This window comes from Amia ocellicauda, chromosome 17, assembly GCF_036373705.1.
Source record: "Amia ocellicauda isolate fAmiCal2 chromosome 17, fAmiCal2.hap1, whole genome shotgun sequence".
NCBI lineage: Eukaryota > Metazoa > Chordata > Actinopteri > Amiiformes > Amiidae > Amia > Amia ocellicauda.
The window spans coordinates 16,326,361-16,353,577 of NC_089866.1; the positions used below are offsets into that span (position 1 = coordinate 16,326,361).

A 27,217-nucleotide genomic window follows, 5' to 3' on the forward strand; every position below is an offset into this window, starting at 1 on the left:
TTCTAGTGTACAGTTTTGACACATCTATGCTACAGGGTGTGGTAAAACAAACTTGTTCCAATACAGATGTGATTATGTAGTCTCCTCAATACAGGCTACTGTGCAAGTGTACAGATTACACACCTGCATGAATTCAACAACCAGCAGAGAGGCCAACCATTGAAATGCAATTCCACCGAAGTGTCGTTTGTCATGAAGCCACAGCACAGGGATTACAACTTGGAGATACACAGGGAAGGGAGGAGTAAACAGATTGGTGGGATCCAGTCGGTTGATTAAATGAAAATGAGTGAGTGAATGAATGAATGAATGATCAATCAATTAATCAATAAATCAATCAATCAATCTGTGGATTTGAGTGAGATCTCTTTACTAAACTGCCTTTACCACAGCAAGATATTGATATTCTCTTTCTCTGTGCTTTTTCTTGCTGAATGAACCAATGGAAATGTGGATATTCAGCGTATATTACATAAGTGTGGAAATTACAGAATTTTATCAGAGGTTTTCTTAATGAGACAAAGCTCTAATCTCTTGGTCAGACAGCCCAAAGCTTAATAAAAAAAAATATCACATTTCTTCTCCCAAACAGATCACTGGTGAAGATGTGACTTTCTTTCTTTCCAGTCTTATTTAAACCTCGCAGGCATCTTTAACAAGGTGCCGTCTCACAAATAAGGATGCGGCTTTGTTCTCATGACTCAGGTTTACTGAATAATAGCAGCCGTGTGAAGATCAGAAATCTACAGCAGCCATACACCGGCATTTATTTTTAACAGAAAGAAAGACACACAAAGCAGAAGGAAATCGAGAAGACTATGAAGAGAAGTGCCAGACATGCGTCCCGGTAGAATATAAATGGATACGGACAAAAGTTTTCATTTCTCTTTTTTCTTTGATTAGTTTAAGTTTGAAGGATACCATCTTGGTTGTCAGGACCGTCTACGGATTGTATGTTATTCATTTACATGCAGACATGAATGGGAGTATACACCTGAGCCTGTGGACAAAGAGGCTGTCGGGTGTAAGACTGGGTCAAATTTGGAGAAAATCCATTCAGACTGCCCACCGACCATAAGGGACCAGACCAGGACGTTTTGTTGGGTCCCCTGCGACTTCCATTAGCAGGAAATGGCTGTGGACTCTGAGAGCCTTTAATGTTTCTCCTGTGACCAGGAGAGTAATAGGAAACGGCCCTAATGCAGCACATGAGGGGGCATTTATCTTTCTGCACCAATAGAATTACTTCACTGATTTACTGCAGAAAAGGTTGTGAAAATGTGAACCATGGAATGGTGGAGAGTAAGATCCTCCTCAACAGGAACAGAGTGGACAACAAAACATGATATTTTACTGTAACCCTGCAGCTCAATCTTTAAATAATATTAAACAAAGGCAAGGCATCGTCACAGACTCCTCGGGGGGGAAAATAAACAGAGAGAGCATCCCTATATGAAGTGTGCAACATAGCATGGACAATGGGACAAAAGGACTTCGAAAGCCATGCACAAGAACAGTGCCTATTTGCTTAACTTCTGTAACACACTCTCTCGGTTCTATAGAAAATATTTCTGTTCTCCAGATGAGTCGAATCATGGCGTTGTGAATCCCTCTCCCTCAGCCCAGCATGCTGTCAGGAATGCATGAGGCGGATGCTGTTTTAAATGAAGGATATTTCTGAATTACAAGCCATGGTTCTTCTACCCCCACCCCCCCGACACAAACCCCCCGCTGCTGCATCCACACTCTGTAATATGAGGGGTATAAATCACATTTCCACTCCACTTACTACCTCTTGTGTGTATGACCACGTGCTCCTTAATGTTCGGACAGGGCAAGGGAAATAAAAAATAAATAAAGCTGTAACCTGTCAAACAGAAATATGAGCACCAATTCTCCCTGGTGTCAAAGCAAATTGGTACGGAAGCAGTACATTAAACAGAGTAAGAAGTATGGGAGGAGACCTTGAGTTCCTTCCATCAAACTCCTCCCCACACCCACACACACACATCAAGGGCTCAGGGGGGCATTTATATACAACACCACAGCGATTGTTTGCGTTTCTTTAGCGTTCAGGGTAAGTTACTTTTTCCATTTTCCCCTTTTATTTATTTGATATCCTTAATCAGACTGTGGACCCCTGGTAACCACAACCCAATGTGGTCTTTGCCCCCTACCAGAAGATCGCGTGCTCTTTTTGTTCCTCTGTGAACCCGTTCTGGCACTGGGAGATCCACTTCAGCAAAACCTGCCAAACCTGCACAAACGCTCCCCCACGCTCCCATCCGCTGCCAATTAGACAAACTAAATAACCTAAAAAGCACGGCAACACGGCATTTAATTGAAAGGCGCAAGCTTTCCAAAGCTGCTTCCAGTCGGGTTCATTGTCAAACTCGACACGGCTGCTAGGAAAGCCACAGACACGCACGGCACGTCATGCTTCACTACTCCATCAGCAAAAAAAACCACTCATATGTGATGGGAGGAAATGGATGATGAGTAAGAATGCCATACAATACAAGATAATAGTGTGTGACAGCTGGTCTTAAATCTGAATGGTTCCATTGTTTGAACAATACTAACCATTGTTTACCCAGTAATGCAACACTCACTTAAAACAATATTCATTTTTATTTTGTTTCCGAGGTACTTTTCTTAATTTTTACATTCAAGTGCACTTTCATTTGCAGATAAAATACCACTCAGCTGCAGCGCACTGCAGTGCTTCAGGACCGTGGCTTCCTATGTAACTCTAGTTGCCAAGTGTCGCCTTTGATTACAGAGGTTTTGGGCACATTTTCTCTGGACGCCGGCCACGAATAATGAGATCTATTGTCTGGCCGAGGCTGAGGGATTTCCTACAGCAGCATAAACCCCCAGACTTCACCAACACATCTGAGCTGTTGTTTTATTGTTTACGTGCAGAAAATGTCTAGATGCTAATTGTAAAATAACAGTACCAAACAAAGACACATACGATCAAACTTCAGCTGTTTGCTGTAAAACAGTAAAATAATAGTAAAACTACCATAACACTTTCACATGCTGAAACACTCGACTCGAGTTTATAAGTGAATATAAAAGGAAAACAAAAGTTTCACACTCAATTACGTTATTTTACTGGGTTTTCATCTGTACCACCAAACAAGTTCTGAGTTTTCGGCTTCCTACAGGATTCATGATAACCTTTTAAAGAGCTTGAGCATAAAATGAAATCATTAGACCCAAAAGCCAATCTAAGACAGATGGCGGAATACTGCAAGTGCAAGCCCCCTACCCCCTCCTTCAAGAGCCCTCTGAAAGCCATTAGGAGGAAGGGTAATCCCATGGAAGAAAGCTGCAGTCTAAACAGGCAAGTGTAAAGTACAGACCATCTACAATTAAAGCCTGGTAGCAGGTTGCAGGGTACAATGCGGCAGTCACTGTACTGTAAGCAGGGCGCTGATGTTGACCTCACTCTTGTGTGAAGAGGAGCGTAGTGTGAGACCTGGCCTTTCCCCTGAAGGCCTCTTTGTAGGTCCCCCAGCTGCGAGAGAGAGGAGAGGGGGAAGGAAGGGGGTTGTGGGGCCCAATAGGAACGGCACATTATTGTTACAAAAGCCCCACTTCTTTTGTAATGTTTCAGCACGCAAGATTAACAGAGTTAAATGATAGCAGAGCTAGAATGGAGAAAACAAGGAGAGGCAGACCGCCACTGGACTCCCACTGAGTACTGGGCAGTGTTGGTTATATTTTCAAAGGAATTTGGGGCAAGATCTACTAGTCTGGTTCATCTCCATTTTTCCATTTTAACAGGTCCACATCACTCCAGACTTTCTGCTTCACCCCCTCACCCTTAAATCATCTTAAAGATGATGTAGCAAAACCGCTCATTTTGATGAGGGTATGCCCACCTCGGTTAAGTCAGAGTTTCCATGGCATCACTGAGGCAGTACAGAGGGTAACACAATTCACAGCTCCACAAATCCTTCAAAGCAACAGACAGACCAAGCTCATCACTGCGGTTCTCCCTTCAGATGGCTAAGCTTTCCCTCCAGCATAACTTTCCTTCTGCAAGTAACACTAGCTAGCTAGATATATGGCTAGAAAACAACGTTAGCTGCCTCAATGCTATTACTACAAGTATTTCGTTCCCTCTGTGTTGATTGGAAACTAAGTAAATACTTTTGTGTCTTTGCAGAGGGAACAAATTCACTGACAATCAGGGTAGTTCACGGCTCTGTCTGCCTCATTTCAGTGAAGGACTGTCATTAATCACGGAGATTAAAAGGGGAAGGGTGGGGTGGGGGGCAAAGCACTACACCGTATCCGTGGGTGAAACCTCAGCACAGAGCGAGGCCTGGCACTTGAGTTACCATAGCTGCTCTGAAATGCATGCGATCTGTACTGCTGGTGTTCCACTTTCCCAGGCATCCCGCCAAACCGCTATCACAAACTTCAAAGAGATTAGCGACAATAGCAGCGAAGAATAAAATTAAAAAATAAAAAACTCAACATCAACATCAAAACATTAGGACATTTTCTTTATCTCACCATTTCTACAGAGGAAAAACTCAAACAAACAAAAACAAACAAAAAATGGATACTTCAATGAGCCAATCAGCCAAGATAGCCCAGTGAAGTATAATCTTCTATTATCTGTCAGCCAGCAGGGCGCCCAGTTGCCATGTTAGCACCCCTCTCACCTCACTGTCCTTGGTCACATTTAAGAGGAGTTTCCTGTTCGCAATCAGGCATGCCTCAGAGATAGCTTGTTTATGTTGGGATTGATTTCCAAGGTATCTCGTAATGTGACGCATGCCTTTGTTATGGACTTTCAGCAGAAGAGAAGTGTCTCCTGATCATACTGATAGGACAGAAACAAAGCAGGAAAGCTTAGGAGAAGAGGGGAAAAAAAATAAGAGCCCAAATCACATGGAAACAAGGTAGTTTTTTTTTTCCTCTGCAGTGCCAAACTCCTCTATAAACACCACGGAAATACAATAGCATGGTAATCCACGACAAACTAACAATTTCTGCTTTTAACGTGTGGAGATGAAAGGAACTCCATCTTTGCTTTTTATCTTGCATATTTTTTTGGCTGTTGGAGCAACATAACTGTTCTTTTAATCCTACAGTCATCATTTGCATATAAATTTGTTTCGTACCTTACAAATCCTATCCCACACAAACGTTTTCATTTGTCTTTAGTTCAGATATACACTTAAGTGAAGGAATTTTCCAAACCTGCTAAACAAGGTCTAAAAAAAAAATGTTTAGAAAGCCTAAGGAAATAATAAGCAGCTCACCTCATTCATGAGAGGTGTGCGGCAGAAGCTACTGTTGCCGAGAATCGCTTCCGTTTTTTAATTTTTCAGTTTTTCCGAACACATAAATATTAGACATGAAAGTGTGTCTCTTCCACCCACCACCCCCCCACCACCAAGAAAATGAGGCCGGCGATCTAAGCGTGTAATTTGTGAGGATTTACATCAGCAAAAGAAGGCTTTGCTATAATCATTTGAGGAGCAGTTAAACACGATATACGGCCGCATCCCCAAGTCAGTCGTTGCAGAGATCCTTGGTCAAAGCTAATAAATTCAAACGCCCGCCACTATCAATTTTATAGGTCCGTCATGCAGTCAAGCTGCCAAATGGGTTATGAGAGAACAATTTGTGAGGAGCTGCTTGATTTCTTGAGAACAGCTTGGCCACCGTGTGAGGACCCCGGGGTATTTTGCTGTCCTGTACACCAGAGCACACCCCAAATACTTGGAGTGGGAATGGCATCCCATCTATTTCGGAAAAGCAGGGTTAGGCCTAGTGTCGATAAACGGACAGAGCGCATCAGCTGTTTCTGTGAACCTTAAGCCGCCTTCTCCTTGCAGTCTCCCGTTTCAGACCCTGGCACTGCCTCACGGCTGCATGGGTGTGGCTGAGCATGGGGGATCGGAAAAATAAATAAATAAAAATAAAAATAAAAACACCAATCTGTCAAAGGTCACCTGGCAAGGACAAGGCGTGGGAGTGGAATCAGCAGGGTGGGCCATGAGATACAATGTTTACCATGAGACAGCTGGACACACAGTACCGCCCGCCCCCCCGCACGTATCTGCCCAGCCTGAGCCAAAATCTGCCAGTCAACTCTCAGAGGATTTCATCAATCTTAGCACTTCTCTTTTGGAAGTTTATCCTCCATAGTTTTTGTATTATTCTTGCTGCTGTGTGTGTGTTAGTTTCCAACAATTCTTAACCCCCCCCCCCCCCCACACACACACACACACCCTTCAACTACACAAAAACAAGAAAAAACTGAAATTGAACACCGCTGTGAAAATGCGTGATTGTCTTTTGAGAGTAAGGAGAGAGATTTCTGTGAAGCAAAATGCCGAGAAGTAGATTGAGCTTAATACTGTGGGACAATGCAAGGATGAAGGGAGCTCAACCATGACTTCAAAAACAGCCAAGTGTAAAATCTACAGAAATCACAGGACACTCAAACGGGAAGCCTTTAGAAGAGAAATGTTTCTGCTTTAGAAGAATAAAAGCCGACTGCATATACAGCACCATGAGATTGGGCTCTGTGCATATTTTGCAATACAGGAACGCCCCTGTACGGATGCTTAAAGTTGGGTTTTGGTGAAAATCTGGACCACAAATACAGGTATTTTCCAACCTGGTTTGTCCAAGGGATTTCTTTTTAAATAAACATCAAAAGCATATTCTTCATTATGATGTGCAATATATACAGAACAACTCACTCTTGAAGTAGAAGACGCAGCAGCTTCTGTAATCAAAGAGACCATGTTGTAATCTTAATCTTAATCTAAAATTAAAAATGGATTCAACCCAGCCCAACTGCCACATGCCAGAAGCAATATTTTGGGGTTTTGGGTTAGGTAACGATTTATGGATGCCTTGAAGCTTCCACCGTTCACATTGTACATAAATACTATAAAGATCTCAATGTAGAACATGCCTTTAAAAAGTACAGAACATCTCTCAAAACTCCAAAAGGCTTTAAAACTCAAGTGTGATGGTGATGCTCGCCATTTCTATGGTGAAATTCTGTTACCCAGTGCTACCAATTCATGCTACATTATCTACAGAATTAGAAAGCATACAAGACATTTGAATACTTTCTGATAAATTGGCTACATGAAATGTACAAGACCGTGACATGATCCAGACTACTCCAAGACCTTGCCAGCAGTTGTTCAGACGGCTAAAATAAAACCTTAAACCAACAAAATCCATGTGCTGTTGTCTTCCATTCCGAACATTATGATCTTTATGTCTCTTTCTGTCTCTCTCTCAAACACACACACACACACACATCCAGTTGCTCAAAAAGAGGAATCTTCTTCAGAGAGGTCAACAAAGGTTCTGGACAGAAAGAATACATTGAAAGCATGCCAGGAATCTGCATCAACAAGGTCAGCACTAGAGTACTACTAGAATACATTTCGGGTCCCAGAGTAGAAGTATACATTTTTTTTTCAGGGAGGGCTACTGCAGCACTGCTCTCTACTCCTCAAAGCAGCCAGCCTGTGCCCTCAACATTTGAAACTCGTCTAATTGCACATGGAAAATGCAGTCTTAAACCTACAAAAGTTGCGCCAGCTAGTAAGTAGCATCTGTCAACTGAAAACCCGTTTACAGATTATCAGATCTCCACAAGTAGGGCTCCAGACAGCTGTTAAGACTGTTCCTGAAATTCAGACTGGGCTGTAATGTTTTCAATCTGTAATTCACTCACACACACACGCACACACTCACCCATCCAGGTTTAAGTTTCAAGGGGGTCGTTCAGAGTTGACCACCCCCCCCCCACCCACCCCTATCCTATTGAGGTGGAACTCTGCCAAGCTTGGAGAAGAACATCATATATTTGCCGCTGACTGCATCAGATGCCAAGGCTACTGGAGTCTAGTATGGAACGTACAACTCCCAGAGCACAATCAGCCCACAAACGGAAACACATACAGAACTTTAGAGTAGATACACACAGACAACCAAATCAATGCAAGATTTAAACATTTGTGGCTAGTGATTCTTACAAGCTATTCAAGATATGTCTGTCTCAGACCGTTGTTGCTAAACTAAACCCCAGTTGTTCTCGGTACTTTGTTGTGAGATACTGTGTTTAGGTAGTTATGTAAATCAACATTAGTTAATACGCTTAGTAGTTATATAAGTAAAATACACACTGTGTGCCTTCCTGTTTCATACAATTCTACTTTCACAGAGATACTTCAATCTCATACAGGACCCTTTGGGAGGTGCATTTTACCTTTCTGGACAGAGAGAACACAGTTGCATGTTGGTAGTTTTATTCCTTGCACATTTTACATCCAGCCCATTAAACGTTCATGGCAGGTCAACTAAACAAAATAAAATCCTAGGTAGCAGCTGGCATGTGTTTCTTCGAAATGAGGTCTGCACCCATTAAACCTGACCGAAGGGTAGAAAGCGACAAGGCAGAAGCAAAGCAATAGGCAGGCTTCTCAGAAAACTGTTTATATAAAGATCTGTAAATGCTGAGCGAAACAAAGTTTTCCCCTGATGTCCCTCTGACAGGGGCTTCACATTTAGAGTCTGTGTGCAGTATCAAGTACCCATTACACTAGCCCCCAAAAGACAAAAAGGAGCAGACAGAGTAAGAGTAAGAACCAAATATATTTACAGCACTAACCTGTTTAACTTCAGCAGGCATTGATAAAATCCCTTTGTGTACACTGCCAATGCAATCTCCTTGTGTCAAAAAGTTCTCTTTTCCTCAGGTTCTTCCCCCCCCGATGAGTGCAGGCAGCTCAGAGGCAGACAACCATCCTTTCCCCCGACACACAAGCACACGCACCCACACCGCACACTGAAATCCTGCTCCTTCTTTTTCTGCTCTTCCTTAAGAAGATGCTGCATAAAAAAAGCTGCACACAGCAAGATGAGATTCAGCTCCCCCTGCTCCACAGAGAGAAAAAAAAAGTCCACTTTTCTGTTGGTTTCCTCCAAAAACAAAACAAAAAGTCACCCTGGGAAGGAGGGGGCTAAGCCCTTGAGGTGGAAACGGGGGGCCAAAACAAAAGAAGCCCTCCGAGCAAACGGCTCACGTCCTGCTCTGGCTGAACCTACTCCTCACTGCTTTCCCTGCCCTCCTCTCCTCAGCCAGCATCTATGCAAACTAAGTGAGCTTTGGGGGTTGGAGCTGACAGACAGTCGCAGCTGGAGCTCATAGAAAGCATGCGATGGCCACACCCCGCAGACTTGTGTGGAGAATAAGAGGCACACAGTGCAGTGGGCAAGTGCTCTCATTCAAAGGGAGGGCAGGCAGTTGCTCGAGTTTGTATGTCTTTGTTCTGTTGTATTTCCTTTGGAGCCCCTGCTTTTCCAAGCCCTCGGTCATGAAGCACTCAGGTACCGGTGACCTACAATGTGAAGAATGTTAATCTAATAAAGGATTTCCAGTTCTTTTCACACCACAGGACTCTGAGACGGCTGTGCTGAAATCTAGCATCCCCCCGCCCCCCATGAATTAAAAAAGTGCTCCAACTATTTTCCTACACATAATACATAAGTCGTTAAAAATAAATGGATTAAAAGGAGCCACCGAGGTATGTGGGCTCTCTGTCTGTTATCGGTGTCTAAACATTTGGGATTTTGTAGAGGGTGACTGGGCAAAGAAAAGAAAAGAAAAAACAATATTCAAGCTGTATTTTCCATAGTGGTGTACAACTCAGTTTTCTTCTCTATTGCAGTCATGCTGTCTGTGTATTGACTTCAAATATCCAACAGCACATTTCTTTTTAATTGCTTTGTGTCTGGCACACTCTCCGGTTCCCAAACAGTGACAATGTATTAAAAAGCTATTGATAAAAAAATACATTGAAGTTAATAAGCTGCATTCAGTCATTCCTTTTCTGTCAAATCGCTGCCGGAGAACAGATGGTATGAAGGTTAATGTGCTGAAACACTTCAGTATAGTGCAGACATTGTTGCAGGCACCTTAAATATAGCCGCAAACTGTTAAAACAATGTTTAAGTCTTCCGTGGGATTAAGGAAGGGACCTGTGTAAGTCTTTGAATTGCTGCTCATGACAGTTTTTGGTTTGTTCCCCCCGCTTTTTTTTTTTGCAAATTCAGTATGTGAAACTATACCGCATTCATAATATCACACAGGTTTTTTTTTTAGTTTAGTTTTTTTGTGCTTACAATAGCAGCATTTCATCCTCCTTTCATCTAATGAATTTATTATTAATATATTTCTGTGCAGAAAAAAAAGTGTCCAGTCAGCAGGAAAAAAAAATGAAATCAAAAAATTGTAACATAAGGTATAACCAGGAAACACGGTTATTAATAAACCTAACCTAATCTCAGCTATCAGCATTAGCAGAAGGAGATTCTTTCGTTGCACAATTTAAGTTTCCCAGCACTCATCGAACACCTAAAAAAAGAAAAGTTACCTAAGAAAAGGGTTCGAAATCCCTGTGTGTACCGAAGCTGTCCAGATATACATTGTAAACTGAGCTCTCTGCCCCACACTAACACAGCAGCAAGACTACGGTATTATTTTATGTATTTGTTTCAATGCCTGCTAGTGCAAACTTACTACTGAGTTAAATGGTCGATACACTACTTTTTTGGTGTATTATAAATAAAGGAAAACTCGGCAGCAACAGCCAGCCCTCTACATATCCAGCTACTACAATACGACACATTGAGCATCGCATTCCTGTGTGAACGCTGCCTCCTCTCCCATGGCTACGTTGCGTGCCTCCGGTGGCCCAGTACAACACACTGCAGACTTCTGTTGCCTTAAGGAGCCAGTTAACTCGTTTGCTAAAATGTGACGACAAACCGGGTTTCTGCCTGTTTCACATTATGGGCACCTACAGTGTGGCTAATGCACTTAAGCTGCTGTCAACCCAAAAACAGTCACCGAGGATTTGGCAGTGACCATATATGGCAAAGACTCATTCCCTCATTCTGTAGCCGGCTTGCCAGTTCTTCATGGACATGCGATTTTCCTCTCAGACTCTCCACAAGCCTGACAGCGAAGGTTGCATATTTACTGCAGCATAAAGGGCTTTCCCCAGTTGGCGGAACAAACACAACTACCACTATTTGATGGCAAAGGCCAAATCGAAATAACTCCTCGTTCTGCAGCATCCCGTTTCGAAATGCTGCACACATCCAATGGTGTTCATGCGAGACTTTCTATATAAAATATTTACAAACTCAGCCAAAACACACATCTCCCTGGCAGTGTGTTCAGTTCAGTGCTGATAAACATTGGGAAATGAATAGCTATAGGGAAAAAAAACTGTCAAGATTCATACTGTGCTTTACTGATGAGTATTTGTGTGTGTGAGTTTTTTTCCCCCTCAGACAAAACCCCACTTGCTTAGTAAGTGAAGAAGGAGCCTGAAGGATTAATTAGGAGATCTTACGATTCTGTGACTGGTGATTGACTGAAGGTAAAATTGTACCTATATGGCTGACTCTAAACCAGCAGTGTGATAGAGATGTAAATGTCTTGCAAATTTCACACTACTTGCAAAATCCACTAACCACCGATTAAAAAAACATGTTTGTGAATCGCACAACATTGATCCAATAGCTGAGCTGCAGTACGGGCTCCCTGGTTTCTAGTGTCCAGTAAACAAACATATCAAAGTCTACTTTAAAAATAATATTTAATACACTTGTGTATCGCAGACTGAAAATAATTAACTTGGCTAGGCATTTGGTACTCGACAGAAACAACATTAAATCAACACTATAACCTTCACAGTAAAAGAAACCTTTAATGGAAACAAATTACTACTTTTTCCCCCCACCCATGGTTTGAATTTAGAACTAAACCTTGGCTTGACACCTAATCTCGGTCAGCGTGGAATATATATGTATACAGAGAGTCAAAAGGTCACATTCTTCAAGAAACACCACAGTCTGGCAAAGGAATGCCCCATATTTTAAATGTGCAGTGTGTGTTACAAACGCAACACCACAAGTTTCTGGCCCCTTGACTGTTGAGACAACGAAGATGATGTTAGATTTGAACTCTCGTTTACAGTGTGTGAACAGGCAATTGCAATTTGCATTTTAAAGCTACCTAAATAATATATAACCCGATGACAAAACTCAAAAGGAACTTTTAATGGATTCTACAGTCACCTTCACAATGAACAAATCCGGACAGGCGATAAAAAAAAAAAGAACGGGGTGAGAATAGCTCAAAGGAAGAGGAGCATGAATTATCAAACTGCCGGCAACTCAAGCCGTGGAATGTCTCATAACTGTCTGAGGTTTTCTAAAAGGCAGCTCTTCAGACAGCTTCGGCTTTTGTGGCAGCAATCCGTCACATTCGCAAGATTGAATTCCCCAACCTCTCCTTCAGCTGTTTCGGTGACAAAGCTGCAAGTCTACATACTCCTTTGCCTGCGGTGTTTATTTTACTGGAGAAGATCAGAAAACGCATTTGAATGCAGCCTGGCTTTTAGAAAATTACAGTTACAATGGGCACCTAATTCAATCAGAACTTCTAAAGCTTTGAGGAGCACACCAACAGCCTTATTCCTGTCTCTCCTCCTCTATATGGGGCTAATGCGTTCACCTTTACACAGTATACAAAGTTGATGTTTTCTTCTTTCTGTCATTTATCCAAAATAACCCATGTACTACTGATTTGAAGAATTTAGAGTAAGAGCTGCCAAGTAGAATAAAAATAGCACACTTTATAAAGACCTGTCCTTCTGTACCGGTCCTGAGGAATGTGCCTATCTACAACCCCAGTTAAAATTCCAGTCCTATGCAAGCCATGCAAGAAGCACCAAACACAAAGAGCCGAGTCCTGTCTCAGCCCACTAATGATTTATGGGCCACCACTGTTGTAAACCAGTAATACCTGCTGTGTATTGCGGGGTTCAAGGCAAGTCACACAAGTTCAACTTTAAAAAGTTACTCCTTTCTAAAAGAAAACATGGACATAAATATGCTTTCATTTACTGCTACTGAACATCCAAATTCTCTTGACCACACTATCCTCCTGTTTTCAAGAAACCATTAAAAAAATAAAACAGTTAAAAATATGTTATTCTTTCATAAACAAAACATCGGCATCAAATGATAAAGATGACTGCAGGGCCAATTTAGGAAGAAAATAAAAGTATTAAAGCATCTGTTCTGTTAGGCTATGGCCTTGCAGATCAAGTTCTGCTTCACAAATGACATGGAGTTTGAATTCAAATGAGTGTGAAAAAAAAAAACCTGAAATCCCAAATCCTCCAACATGAACAGGCTGGAATGCAGGGGGAATGAAAATGAAAAAGTGCCGTTTTGTTTCTCTGAATGATGCTCTCGATGGCACCCAAGGTAATTACAGATTTACGAGAAGTGAGAAATCTTTTAATGACAGCGAAAGAAAACAAGGGAACTGTGTCCCATTGTTACCCAGGTGATTTACGATGTTTTCGTAGCTCGTTTGGCTTCACAGCCTCACAAAGCAAGCCAGTGTGGGATATCTCGGCACCCCGTTTAACGGTCTGTCTTTGATTGTATTATGCCCTGGCAGAGCAGGGATTGCAGCTCCAGTGCCATCACAACTTCACCCCAAACGTCTCAGAAGAAGGATCAAAGGACGGCTGTATCTGCTGGCTGGGAGTCCTGAGCAAGTGTTCACAACAACTACACTGGTAAAGACACAGATGTAATCGACAAAGAGATTTTTTTTAAATTGAAATATGTATGATTATTATTAATAATAAAAATCAACATCATAATACACATATGTATATATATATATGTAAAATATGCAATTCCACTGTGAAACCGCCTACAATGATTTACAATAGCTAGTGTCATCAAAGCATCTGCAAATCTTGCTGACGTGATATTGCTGGAGATTAGTATAACATAATCTAAAGAGATGTCAATGCATTTGGTCAGTTTGCTGGGTAAATATATTAATTGGGTCATTTAGTAATAAACTCAGTATTGAACACTTGACTTCCTTAAACTTGATAACCTTAAGAGCAAAATTATGTTGCGGACTGAAAAACATAAAATCAAATGTAGATCAATATTTTAGCTTAAAGCACTCTTGGACATCCCTCTACCAGGAAGGCAAGACAGTTTTATGAAAGCTCTGCAGCTCTCCAGGCTGGTTTGTGCAAATGGATTTGGGGCAGACCCAATTTTAACTGCAAGGGGAAAGTATTATTAAAGTTGCCCTTATGCAACACAAATAACTTTTCATTTCTATGAACAATTTCCCATGAAGGACGCTGAACAAATGAAAAACATTCAAGGGATAGGAAAGCAAGCTTACAGCCAGCCGTGTTGGAATAAAACTGCTTATTTCTGTCTTAGGTGTTGCAAATGTGCCATTATCTCCACTTCCAAAAGAGAACTAAAGAGCTCTTTGCAGACAGCAAATCAAACTTGCTCTTATTCTAGGCATGTCAAGACAAATGTTCAAGGAAATGAGAATCAAAAGGCCACTGCTTGTCTTATTATTACTATTCAGAAATGAAATCACAAAACGCCCTTTTCAGATATCCAAACCAATTACTTGCGACAACTGGCAAACACGCCATTGCGCAGATGAGCTGTCCAAGACAAAAAGAAGAATAAGTGTATAATTAAACCATCTGTCATTTCAATGCGTCTTTCATAACCTGGAGGAATTAGACGATAAATACATTTATTGATGAGCATTTGAAAAATTAACCAATACCACATAACACCATTTGTAACAATGATAATGCAACCAAGCACTCAATGTAAGATAAACATCTTTTCAATGTTAGTCGGACTAACTTTTAACTTGCTGACCAGAAAGCCTATTTCTACAGGTTATGAAAGACATCTGCATGAGAATGTTGAATGTGCCACTGTCAATTTAATAAAAAAAAAAAAAACTGTGTTGAAAGACCAGCAAGGGGAAGTTAAAAGCTTTTTCTTTTCAAGGAAGGATAAACTGAATGTGAATTATTAAAAGGAACAAGATAAGGGCATTATTTAATACTGACAGTAAATCCCTGAACCTCAGAAAAAGTTAAATCTCAGCTATCAAAATCCATACTCCACAATCCTCAGATGGTTTAATCATATGATTTGTAGGCAAGCCGTAATAGAACTGTAAGGCACAAACAATACAATTTGCATTTTAAATGATATTCTAAATGTCCGCTGTCACAACAGAAAGGTCAGTACCCAGGATACAGTTCAATTGCATCACATTATAGTGCTTTCTGAATCACAGGGATATGGATATGTGAAATTGCAGCTGCAATACTTGGTCCTCAGTTTACAATACATTGGCAATGTAAGCTTACAGAATTGTGGACAAACAACATAAGACCAATACAAATGTAAACAATTCTTAATTTACAGTATTAGTCTAACAAAACTCAGTCAATGACCTGGACAAGTTCTGATCAGTAGTCAAAACTCCCTTCTACTGCAGAATTTGTTGGGAATGTGACCTTTATCCAGTTTAAAAGAGCAGTGGAAAATATTGCAATGAAGGGTCAAAACTAAATACATACAATACAATTCTGGGATATAAGCAATGGAGACTGAAATGAAAACCATATGATGCACCGATTAACATACCATTACACTTGCCTCACAAACGCCCCCCAAAAAAATTAATTTATTTTGCATGCTTGTGCAAAAGGCAGGATTAATGGCAAGCTATTTAAATGTATTATGCAACCTAATTCTGATCCATGCCGTGTGATGAAGGATGCTGCTAAGTGAAGCATTCTGGCGTTATCTCCAATACAAGAAGCCATAAGTACTGATGTGTCCTTTTACCAATCCTATATGAAGTGATTGCAGAAGAGCCATCAGATGCAATTTGTTCAAGTGTTTATTATCGTGTGATCAGCTGCGCGGTAGCAAACTGCCACGGAAAAAAAGAGAGCAGCAAGCTGCAATCTTGTCCTTTGAGAGTCAAACAGTCCGTATTAGGCAGCACAGTTGATTGCTCCCCTTATGCGCACTGAACCAATTCACTTCTACTCCACACCTTGCAGCCAAATGCAATGCTATGAGTGATTACAAAAAACAACACCTGTAACAGAGCAAACTAATTCTGTCTGTCTTGTAAAACAGCTCCAGTTTAATCATGCATGGTTTATAAATATGAGCGGGAAACCGACACAAAACGAGGTAATCGCAGGCAAATTACCTTTGATGAAAGCCTAAGTTCTGCAGCTGACACTGGATGGATTACTTAGGTGAGACGGTATATTTTGTCAACATGTAACCAGTCAATGGTTAGCGCAACATCCTGGACTCCTGCTGAAGCGGCAATGGGATCTTGAGTTTTTGATTGACATCTGATGATCATCAGAACGAGGATTTGAAGAGTATTATCTGAGCCAGAAAAGCATACTGCTATTATAAATGATTAATGCTGAAAATCATTTCAATGTCAATACAAACACTGAAGGGAAAGAGAAATGACCCGATATGGAAATTCTGCTCAGTCGTTAAGTGATGAGGAGGAGACGAGGGCCTCCCTAATGACTGTTTGGGGGGGAAAAAAATGTTTAAATCATTTGCTTTGACAAACTGATTTCACACTTCACCCCGAGTGTTAATGATAAAGGAAATTGCTACTTCACCGTTTCCTCCCGCGTCTGAGAGCGCCATCTGCAAAAGCAAGAACTCATGCAAATGGATGTGACATGTCAGGAGGAGGCTCAGCGATTTACGTTTGCCATTTGAAGATCAGTTCCCTTCCGGAAAACCAGAGCACATAGAGTTCACTCGATGGATTCCCATCAGAGATGCGGGAACTGTAATGAACTTTACAGCAGACAAAGTGAAAGGAGGAGAAGGGGGTGCAGACAGTGAAGATGAAGTGTCCCACTGTAGTGTTTCCCACTGGGACAAGCAGCTCTCACACACCCCAATACGACAGGCATCATCAACTGGAAACATGGTGAAAGATGACCAGCACGGATGAGGAAGGGACACGGCACTGTGGGGGTGACAGAGTGGGGGATAGCATGAGCGTGACAGGGAGACGAACACGTGGAAGTTCCAACGATGGTCCGTGGGCAATGGAGATGGTTTTGTATGATCAAGACACTCGGGAAGGACCAGACAGTGCAGACAGGCAGGCAGTTTTTACCTGCATAACTATCTGCTGCCAGGCCAGAGGCTGGCTGCCGCCCATGTTGCAGACAGAGAGCCTCTCTGGGGGCAGGTTGGCACGCTCCAGCTGCAGAGACACGTTGCGACGCTCTTCCTCAAGGGCTCGGGTCAGCCTCTCAAAGCGGGCCTCCTGCTCCTTCACCGAGGCCAGAATACTAGCCGCCGACCTCACGTCATAGTCGTCCATGTCTGTGCCCGAGAGATGTGTACCCCTGTCGACTGATTGGCACAGTGAGCAGCGTCAGGGAGGGAATCATACAAGTAAACTAGGAAAAGGTGCCGGAGCCAAAAGGCATTCAGTTATTTATTTATTTATTTTTTATTCTTAGACTATGTAGAGGTTGTAATACAAAAGCAAGCCCAAAAAAAGGATACACAAGACTTGTAATGAGTGTGTCAGTGTTCTAAATGGAACCAATTAGTTCTGCAGAAAACTGTAGAAATGTAGTGAAAATGGCAACTTTAAACAAGATTGGTTAGCAACCATCCTCACAAGGTCAAGGAGGCAGTACAATGATATCTAATGCCATAAGATGCCAATTATCCTCATAGCTGCAATTTAGGGACAGTTTAGAATTTCGCTCCACCAATCACGTCCCTCATTTCAAGGCTCCACAGTGACAGGCGGATTACTGAGAGTAGATATAGTGCATGTATATGTACTGCATCATGCAAAACAATGTCGTACACACACAGTACGCAAGGCAGGGCAGTTAAACAGACCATAAAGATGTAGGAGTGTGTGACCTTCATCAGGGTATTTTGTATGCAGGTTTTTAATATCCCAATTTCCTTGATTGATGCTGGAGGGATCTCGAAGGGAGTTGTGATCATCAAGCACAACGAGATAATAAGCCCTTAATTATAGACAGTGAGGGACATACACACCTAGTGGATTAGAGAGTGCAAGAGGGTTAGAGCCTAGACATCCCCCACTAGCACAGAGAAGAAGAGTGGAAGAGCACAGCGGCGAGAAGGATCAGGAAACTGAAAGAGAGGAAGAAGAGAGGCATTAGAAAAGGGGGGAGGTTGACAAAGAAAAAGAAGCAAAGAAAAAAAAAAAAACAGAAGAGCTGAAACAGAAACAGGCCTGGTGTTGAAGTGTCCTGAGAGAACCATGTCAGAAAATTACATAGCATGCGATAGCCTGTGTGATTACCTTACTGTTTATTATCATGTAGGCATTCGGCTGCTGTCTTTACCCAAGGTGCCTTAGTTTATCACAGGACTACATATACAGGAATATTACAGACCCGTGGGTGTCACTGTATAGATCTGACAACCCACGCCTCAACAGAGTGCAGCCCCATGGTGAGGCAAAATTAGACTGCTAGATGACGTATGGGCCGCCAGGGCAAATGAGGGGCAGCATGAAGAGTACAGTGCCCAGAGATATGTACAGCTAAAGATTAAATAAGTGGGTTATGAAGAAAAATACCACAAATAACTGCTTCCACTTATTGATTCTGTGTTCGTGTGTTTATTTTAAACAGTGTGTGAGAACTGGGTCATTTTATTTCCCATGTGCTCATGATTAGGGTATGACAGAGTGAATCCCTTGCCTGTTTTAGCAGCTCCTGTAAATAAATCGTATGTCACCTCCTATTCCCCTTGCACCTAACGACTGAAACTGCTGAGGGACGGCTTACTTTCTTTGAAGACCGCACTGCTTATGCTCCCTTGATTGAGAAGTTATTTATTTTTTGACCAGCGTACAAGGACAATGTCGTTTTTTATTTCGAGTTGTACTATTCCTACGATGAGCTGCACTCGAGGAGAACTCTGATCTGGAGCTTTTGAAGTGACACAAATGCACTGACCTTATTCGCTGCATGTATCATTTCTCTTCCGCGTTTGCCCTTTCGGTGCAAGAAGTACAACCAGGGGGTTTAATTAACACATCTTTATTTGTCATGCTTACAAAAAGCAAAGAACAGCTTGTTATATTTTATGACTGTTTAAATAATGGTTTAATGCCCAATAGGGTAGACGCCTCCAAAAGCCGTAGCTCAGTAAGGCATGACGATCTGAACCATCCATTTTCCCTCCAAATGCGAGCGGGAAATCCGGTTCTGCCCCTGTGAATCCTCCCTCCAGGTTTGCCGCGGGGGAGTCGTGTGAAGAGAGGTGCTGCTCCGTGTCACTGCGGGGTAAAAGACATGGTATTCCAGCACCTCCCTCTTCATTTATCATTACGGGCATCTTGTGGTCTTGGCGATCCTAAAATAGCAGCTATGTTCCTCCAGAGTGAATTTTAGGAATTCCTTCTGCACAAACGTGCCTCATAAGTGAGAGCATCGAACAGCTGTTTCTTAATGGTCCGGGATGATGGAAACACCCTCTCAAGGCTGCCGATACAATCAAAGTAACTTTTACGCAGAGACGTCAAAATGGGTCACATACAGTCTGCGTTTCTGCTGGGGAAATCTAAAGGTCTTTTACATGAAAGGGGAAAAGCAGCACTTACTGGCATGAATAGGGCCTTTCTCTAGAAATAAAGGAAACTGAAGTCTGTATACCTACATCAAGAGCTCGGTCAGATTGGGATCGCAGAGTATTTGTCATTCATTTAAGGGCTCTCCAAATGAATGTTATTTATTTATTTATTTTGATCTCATAATGGTTTACAGGACACAAAGGGTTCAGCTCACCTCTCTTGCACTGCAGTAAGACAGAAACTCGCTTTATTAATTAAATGTACTTTACATTAAATATATATATAGATATGGAAAACCTACCCAGATCCATAGGTACACAACTATTCATAATTTATGTCCAGCACCACTGAATCCTCAATCCTAAATTTAATAACTCATGTTCCAGAAGTTACTGGAAGGGTTTCAGTTCATCTTGTGATATAAAGCATGGATTTATTGAGTCTTCCACAATGTACAATCCAAATAAAATAAGCAGTTATTCGTTGGGTTGGAAATGAGGTTTATCAGTCCCCCCCTGGATTGACAGACAAGGGTGGGGGTGGGTTCTGGGTTTGGAAAGTGAACAAGCAATTTATCAACTGCCTTGATTTTCCCGTTCATCTCTCCCAGCTGCTCTTCATCAATCAGGGCATCTTTCACATTACCAGTACAGACAATACTGAGTACGCCCTGACTGCTGCCTGAATAAAAGATCCTTTATGAATGTGATGAAATAGAGCTCACAACTGACATGACGTATTTCCAAAAAAAAGAAGGGAAAAAAATTGCAGATTTAATCCCAATACTGCTACTGCCATTAAAGGGGAGATTTTCCCGTCAGCCACAGAGTGGAGTTGCTTTCAGCCCTTAAGACACCACCTTACCTTGGGTTGAACACATGCTAGCTGTGGGCGTCTCCGGCATAAATGTGTTTCAGTATCTTGTTCAGCAGCAAACGCACACATGTACACACAACACACAAGTCCATATCACTTAAAAACAGTGAGCACACGACAGAGCCTGCTGGAAAGTTTTTATTATTTATTTATTGTTTGAATCAAAATGTTTTAGTGCATTTATTAGCTTTCACAGGCATTTATCATCTGATTAAAAACATTTTGATCAGTTCTTCATTTCTTTTCTGAAGACCACGGTGCAGCCATTCAAATGAGAAACACCGAACAGCTCGACCGATGAAGGAGCAAAGAGAAATACAAGGAGTGAACAGGCCCTGACTCGGGACTTAGTCGAATGCATGGTTGAAAGTTACATTAGCATTTTTCATGCTGCAATGGGTTCTCCACAAAGCATACTGGAAGTAATGTAAAAAGGCTTTAGGTTCAAATTAAATCAGCACATTGTCAAAAGACAGATACTCCGGACAAAAGTAGTTCAATTTATTTTTTCCATGCAGAAGTGGGGGATAGCAGAGGGCAGAAGTAGGATGGGGAAGTGGATGTACCCACAGTCAAACAGCCATCAGTGGGGCAGAGTCAAGTCCCTACCTTCACTTGGTTTATGAGCAATACAATTTCAAAATGCAAGCAATTCATTCCAAGTACAATTATCAGTACCCCCTTCCTATAAGTGGCTATAACTGCACTTTAAATTAATTGCTGGTCTAAAATCAGTTTCGAGCTTCCCCTTAAATCGTGGCCTATAAAAATCTCTTGTGATTGGTGGGTGATTACTGTTGTCGTTGATTGATCAACAGCAATTTAGAATTGAAACCATGTAAGGTCATGCTTTATTTTAAGTATATATTCCTGTATTAAAAGGGTTATCATTTTTATCTCAAAATATGTTTGAGAGCAAAATGCCAAAAAAAATGATAGGCGAACAGTTTTGAAGGGATATTTGTAAGGACGGGGAATAAAAACTGCATTAACAAAAATAAACCAGAGATCTGAGATATGAGACTGATTGTGCTTCAAGTGAGAAAATTGACTTAAAATTACAAAACGTGCTGCATACCTACTCCTGACACTTAAAACTGAACACCTTTGCAGATGCATTCACACAGGTCTAAACATACCACGTATCATCTGTTAAACATGAGAAAAACAAGATTCTAATAAGAGATTATAGCGTTCTCCATTATAAAATACCTTTGTCAGAGATCACTGTCAGGCACCTCAGATAGCTAAAGCGATTAATAGATATTGGCTCCTGTGATGTCGGAACTGCAGTGAACAGATTGTCACTTTGAATAAATACATAATGGGCGTAAATGGCATCAACGATTCCAACAACTAACCAGACCTGTCAGTCCTTTTTAATAGATAAAAAGATTAATAATCCGTGGCCACTTTGAAGATTTTCCTTTTCATTAAGCGAAATGTATTGCTAGACAGTCTATCTTTCTCCAATTTATGATTCAGAGCATTCGGTGTAATATGCTGCATTATAGTGCAACTGTAATCCACTATACAGTAGGGCACCTTCATATCGGGATAACTAAGCTTAATAAGGACTTCTAAGCCGTCTGGTGATAAGGCTCAGAATTACCCGGAAAAAATCTAATTAAAAATAAATGTAAAAATTACACCCTATTTACCACAGGATTATTTCCTTTTGGTCTTTGATGCATTTCTAATGTTGAAGTGTGCATGTTTTTATGCAAGATACACCGGGGCATACTGTTCAGGTTCTGGGAAGAAAAGGGCAATTCACAGTGAGCTCCAGGCCCATCAGAAAGGCCCAGAGGTTCTCAGAATTGCTCCTGACCATGAGTGAAGAGCTAGGAGAGGCCTTTAGAGGATTTGGCTCTCTGTCAAACAGGTGAGCCTCTCTGCTCAGCATTTCCAGGATCGTGTTGTACAGTTGATTAAAATCTCCTATAGCAGTACATCATCTGTTGCAAGACGATAACATTTTGTATTTGTGAGACCATCTCCTTCACTTTGCGATTAAAGAATGAATCGATCTGAACAGTTAACATTAGACAATTCGTTATTTTCAATTATTAAAAAACAAAAACAAAACGCAAACAAAAAACACGTAATACACTCCAGGGGAATGCATTTAATACATTTGTTTTGGAGGACACAGGAACTTCAAAAACAACCACGTCTTTGTTTTTTGTTTTGCATTTAAAACATGATGGCAGTAATGCATTTTTTAAAATAAGAATCACAGTAATTGGCCCAATGATGTTTTCGGTTGAATGATTAAAGCTAAAGGGAGAAGACTCTGCGAATACCATACCTTTGATGTTGCCTGACTGTCAAATCTGGAGTGGACTGCTAGGTTTCCTGTTAGAGCTGACAGACTTCAGCAATCCACCGAGGGAGATCTGCCTGAGAGAGCAGCTGTATATGAAAGAACAAGGAAGAAAATAATGAATCCAAAATGCACATAATTAAAATATGTCCTCTACATAATTCCACTGTTTTAGATTCAAGTCTTTTAGTTATTTATTTATTTTCACCCCACCCCCTTAAGAATACACTTCCAGCTATTATCTCTCTGAAAAATGAATCGGAAGGAGGAGAAGGAAAAAATGCAGCGGCCTATTTTCCCAGGCTTGTTTCTTCCGTTTATCTTTTAGGAATTCCCACCTCGCTGTAACCCACGGCTAACTGACAAAGCAAGGGCCAAACACTGCAGACAGAAGGCCGGGTAGAGAGATGCAAAGAGTACTGCCCTGGCCCAGACCCTGACTCTCTCATAGCCTAAAGCTTTCCCCACCACACCCAGTGCCACCCGCCGGACCTGCTGCACAATCCTACCCACTTCCTCAAATGCCAGGGGGATAAAATGGTACCCCGTACACCACAAGCTTGCGCCTAAACACCTCGTGTAACTGTCTGCCTTTCAGTCTTGTGAATTCACACTCAGCACTAGATGCCACTACAAGAAGTCTCACTGTATCGTATAATATACAGCAGGAATGCTTCATATGAGTAAATCGACTTCTACACAAACCATTTATAGAGCAAAAACCAAGAAACAGAATCTGACAGGAATAATGGGGAGCCACTGTGTTCTATTTTGTGTTTTAAACAACTAACTGTAAAAAAAAAAAAAAAGGTTGATTTCTTCACTACCTGGTAATTTATTATTATTATTGTTTTAATTGAATTCGCGTCAGGGAATTTTCAGGGTGCCGCAGTCATTACAGTCAACTTTCCAACATATTAATTCAGAATAAGTGAAGAAATATTTCTCCCCTGGGAAGCCTGGCTGCTTTCACTTCAAGGTCAGATAGGCTTTGAGCACCTTGCATTTCTGGGAAGAACATCAAAGGCGAGTTAAGCCAGGGAGCATTAGTTCTCGCGCCTGTCTCTCAGGTCACCATTACCACAGCAATGACTTCAAAAGTAGCATATAGATTTGGCAACGCACACAATCAGATGTGCAGAGACACCAAAGTCAGTGCATATTTTACACTCTGCAACGTAAAGGGGATTTTCTCACTGGAAGTCCTTCTGCATTTTTCAATAATGAGAGCTTGCCCTTTTGTAAAAGGTACAGTGCTACATATTTATACAGGTGCACTAACATATATGTTGTGCTCTGTGCAGCCACTGTTTCACCTGAACAGCTTAAATAACTCACGTCTGCAATACTGAGGTGGTGGGTTGAATTCATGCAATAAACCTGGATCAGAAGGATCCAGCCACTATAAAAGATGCAAACATAAAACCGCGCTGCTTGCTGTCTTAAAGGACCGTACCACTCTGAAGAGTCTCGGTTCAATTTTATGATTAATAATAAATGTAATACAACACCCCTGGGCTGACTGTCTGAACGTGCGTGATTGATCTGGCCCTTTTCTGTCGACTGCCACCATGGGATGTATTCTCTCTCTGACGACGCATGTCTAAATTGATGACTGAATTGTTTTCCCTCCCTCCCTCCCTCCCTCCTCCCCATCTCTCTCTCTCTCTTCTTGTTTCTGTCTCCGTTTTAAATATCCTTCACTAAGATGTGTACTGCACCAAGCAATCAGTGAGGTGCTGAAGCAGAACCCCAAGTTGAACAGTATCTTAATTAGAAGATAAAAAAAAAAGATAAAAAAAAGTGATGTGCACTAATCCATCTCCTGCAAATCTGACACACAGGTGCTGAAGTCTGGTCAATGCTCAGTGAGCACCAAGGAGTACAGCAAGGTCATCTGAGAAAGGAGGTGAAGAAGGAGGAGGACTTTCTTTAAATATATACAAATAAATCAATAACTACATACAATTATACAGCATTAAGACATTGCTAGTGGAGCAATTACATAGAGGAAAAAAAAATGTGCTATGTTCAGTATATGAGGGCAGCACGAACCATTTCTTTCATTATCCACACCGAACGGCTTGCAAGGTTTTAAATGATCCTGAAAGAAGGTGATTTAGCACTTCATGTGGTGTAATTTGCTCAGATTGAGCCTATTGGGGGGAAAATCGGGGCATTATCAAGGGTTGATGGGCCTTCTCTACACACATCTTACCGCAAATGATCATATAATTCAATACGATTCGCTGTACCTGCTAATAATGCCCATTCGCCCGAGAAAGTGCTTCCCAAACCTCCCACAGATGTTATTGCCCGCTTGGTGCTGAAGCAGCCGTCTCGATTATCAAATAGACACTTTGTGCAGGTGCAGTCAATGCAGAGCACTAAGGATCGTCAAGGAAACAAACGATGGGAAATTAGTCTGTGGGAAAGTCTTCCTTTGGCTGTCCATTCTTCATGCAGAGAGGAGTTATCTGGAACGATTCCCGAGTGGCACTATCGGCCGAGCTACACTGGTGTTAATGGGATTAGGCCTGTTCTTCATTAGCAGACCTTCTATGACAAAGTCACCTTCACAAATCATTCATACCGCCCACTTCATCCGGCAGGCATGGCGATAGAAGGTGGCAAAGTCCTTCAGATGGTGTACTGTAGGTATGTGTTGGTGAGCAGTCCTAACAGGGTCATAAGGTTCATACACCCTGCGTTAGGAAGCACAAAATATGCTGGGGCAGCGAACTTGTGGAATATATTTCAGGTGCGAAGTAACTTCCTGGTAGAAAAAATAAACAAACACACCAAAATGAATTGTTTGAAAAACTGCACATTTAGCTTATAGACTGTTTAGAACTTTTTAAAATGCTGCATCTTCATATCAGAGGCAGTGTTTGTCACTAAATGAATAGTCAAGTTAAATTTGCTTTATGGAAATCAAAAGAGAGAGAAAAATTACATTCTGATCCCCTGATCCAGGATTGGTGTTACAGTCGAAATACAATGAAGGTTCCAGGTAATCCTCACACATCAGCACTCTGATTGAAAGCAAATCCCAGTCACACTATGCTGAAGATGCCCTTTTATTGTGACGCATCTTCTGCACAACTGAGCACCTAATTGAGTATTCTCTCCAAAATTACAGCTCATCATCATTAAACTTCAGAGACTGGTGCATTAACGGGAGCTCGATTTAGGGCTGCTCTGAGCAAGTAACCCAAAGCTAACCTTCACAGCCTCCCATGTTAAATTTATCAAGAGGCCCCCTTCAAACTTCAAGGCTTTTTTCGGGGAGAAAGTGGAGAAAAACAGAAAAACAATGACAACAAAGAAAGCTTTCTAAATTAATGAGAGAGAAACAACCAGAACAGCCACCCCGCCTCCAAAATAAGTCAACTGACAAACATGGCGAGAGCATGCCAAACATGGGGGAGTGTTGCTTACAAAACCACTCAAATTTGTTTGTTTATTTTATCATAATTAATTATTGTTTCTGCCTTTGGCTGATGCATGCACCCAAGACGACTCCTGCTCACAACACAATTATGAACTTCCAAGGAACTAGAAAAGGCTGCGCTTTCGTGCCGGGTTTTACAAAGCAAGTGTGGCCTACAACAATGCTCCGCAATCCCTTATATGGTGAAGCAATGTACAGTAATAAAAAAGAGCAAGGGGAAGTGATTGATTAACGAACAAGGGGATATTAATCCATTGGTAGACATTAATAATACATATTAATCAATATCCTTCAGTTTCCTTTTGTATACCTGAAAACAAATGAGAAAGGACTGACGTTTGGCTCATGCTGTTCAGTCATTCTAATACAAGCAGTTCAAGCATTCAGTCGCACAAAAATGGCATTAGGATTCGGTCTATGCAAAGCATTGTTTGACATGTAAAGGTCACCTGTATGCCAGTTTTCCAGAGGGTTTCTTTTCAATCTAGTGACAACAGTGGCACCACAGAGGCACACCGAGTCTGCTCCGATAACCCTGTCTCTTTATGACTCATTTCATAGAGGGGGAGAGAAAACCCGGCAAGGTATGAGATTAGCACAGGATAAGAAAGACAGTTGCCTGTCAAATAATAAATCAAAGCATATAGCGGAGGGCAGGTGGTTAACAGAAACTACTGAAAGATTAGAGGATTTAGAAATGATAAGCGGGTATCGATTAGCGACAACTATAACTGCTGAAGCCAAGAAACGCAGATAAAAGAAAATCTTAAAGACTATCCACAGTGGTTCGATTGTATCCCAATATAGAAAGTGAGCTGAATATAGTTTCCCCCCCCAACTGCTCTGCAATTTCAATACCCCAACACTTTGGCAATACACAATGTGTTCTTCGAGATGCGGTTTACTTTACGTGCAGGCTGACCCACAAGATGAAAACAATACAACGTTTTGCATTTACATTTCCGTTTCCCACAGG

General features: G+C 41.5%; 1 protein-coding gene across 15 annotated transcripts in view; it reads right to left on the minus strand.

The window, feature by feature from the left end:
• arvcfb (ARVCF delta catenin family member b) overlaps positions 1–27,217 on the minus strand; it is a 163,811-nt gene that overhangs the window by 80,091 nt on the left and 56,503 nt on the right. For 13 of the 15 annotated variants that reach the window (XM_066690103.1, XM_066690098.1, XM_066690099.1 and 10 more), the window contains 3 exons: positions 22,773–22,876; positions 18,037–18,135; positions 17,126–17,367 (listed from right to left, as the gene is read on the minus strand). In XM_066690103.1, the coding sequence (XP_066546200.1) occupies positions 17,126–17,335 (210 nt within the window). In that variant the 5' untranslated portion in view covers positions 17,336–17,367; positions 18,037–18,135; positions 22,773–22,876. Of the gene's footprint in view, positions 1–8,674; positions 9,201–17,125; positions 17,368–18,036; positions 18,136–22,772; positions 22,877–27,217 lie in introns of those variants that run through there. The other 2 variants (XM_066690111.1, XM_066690108.1) reach the window with 2 other exon arrangements.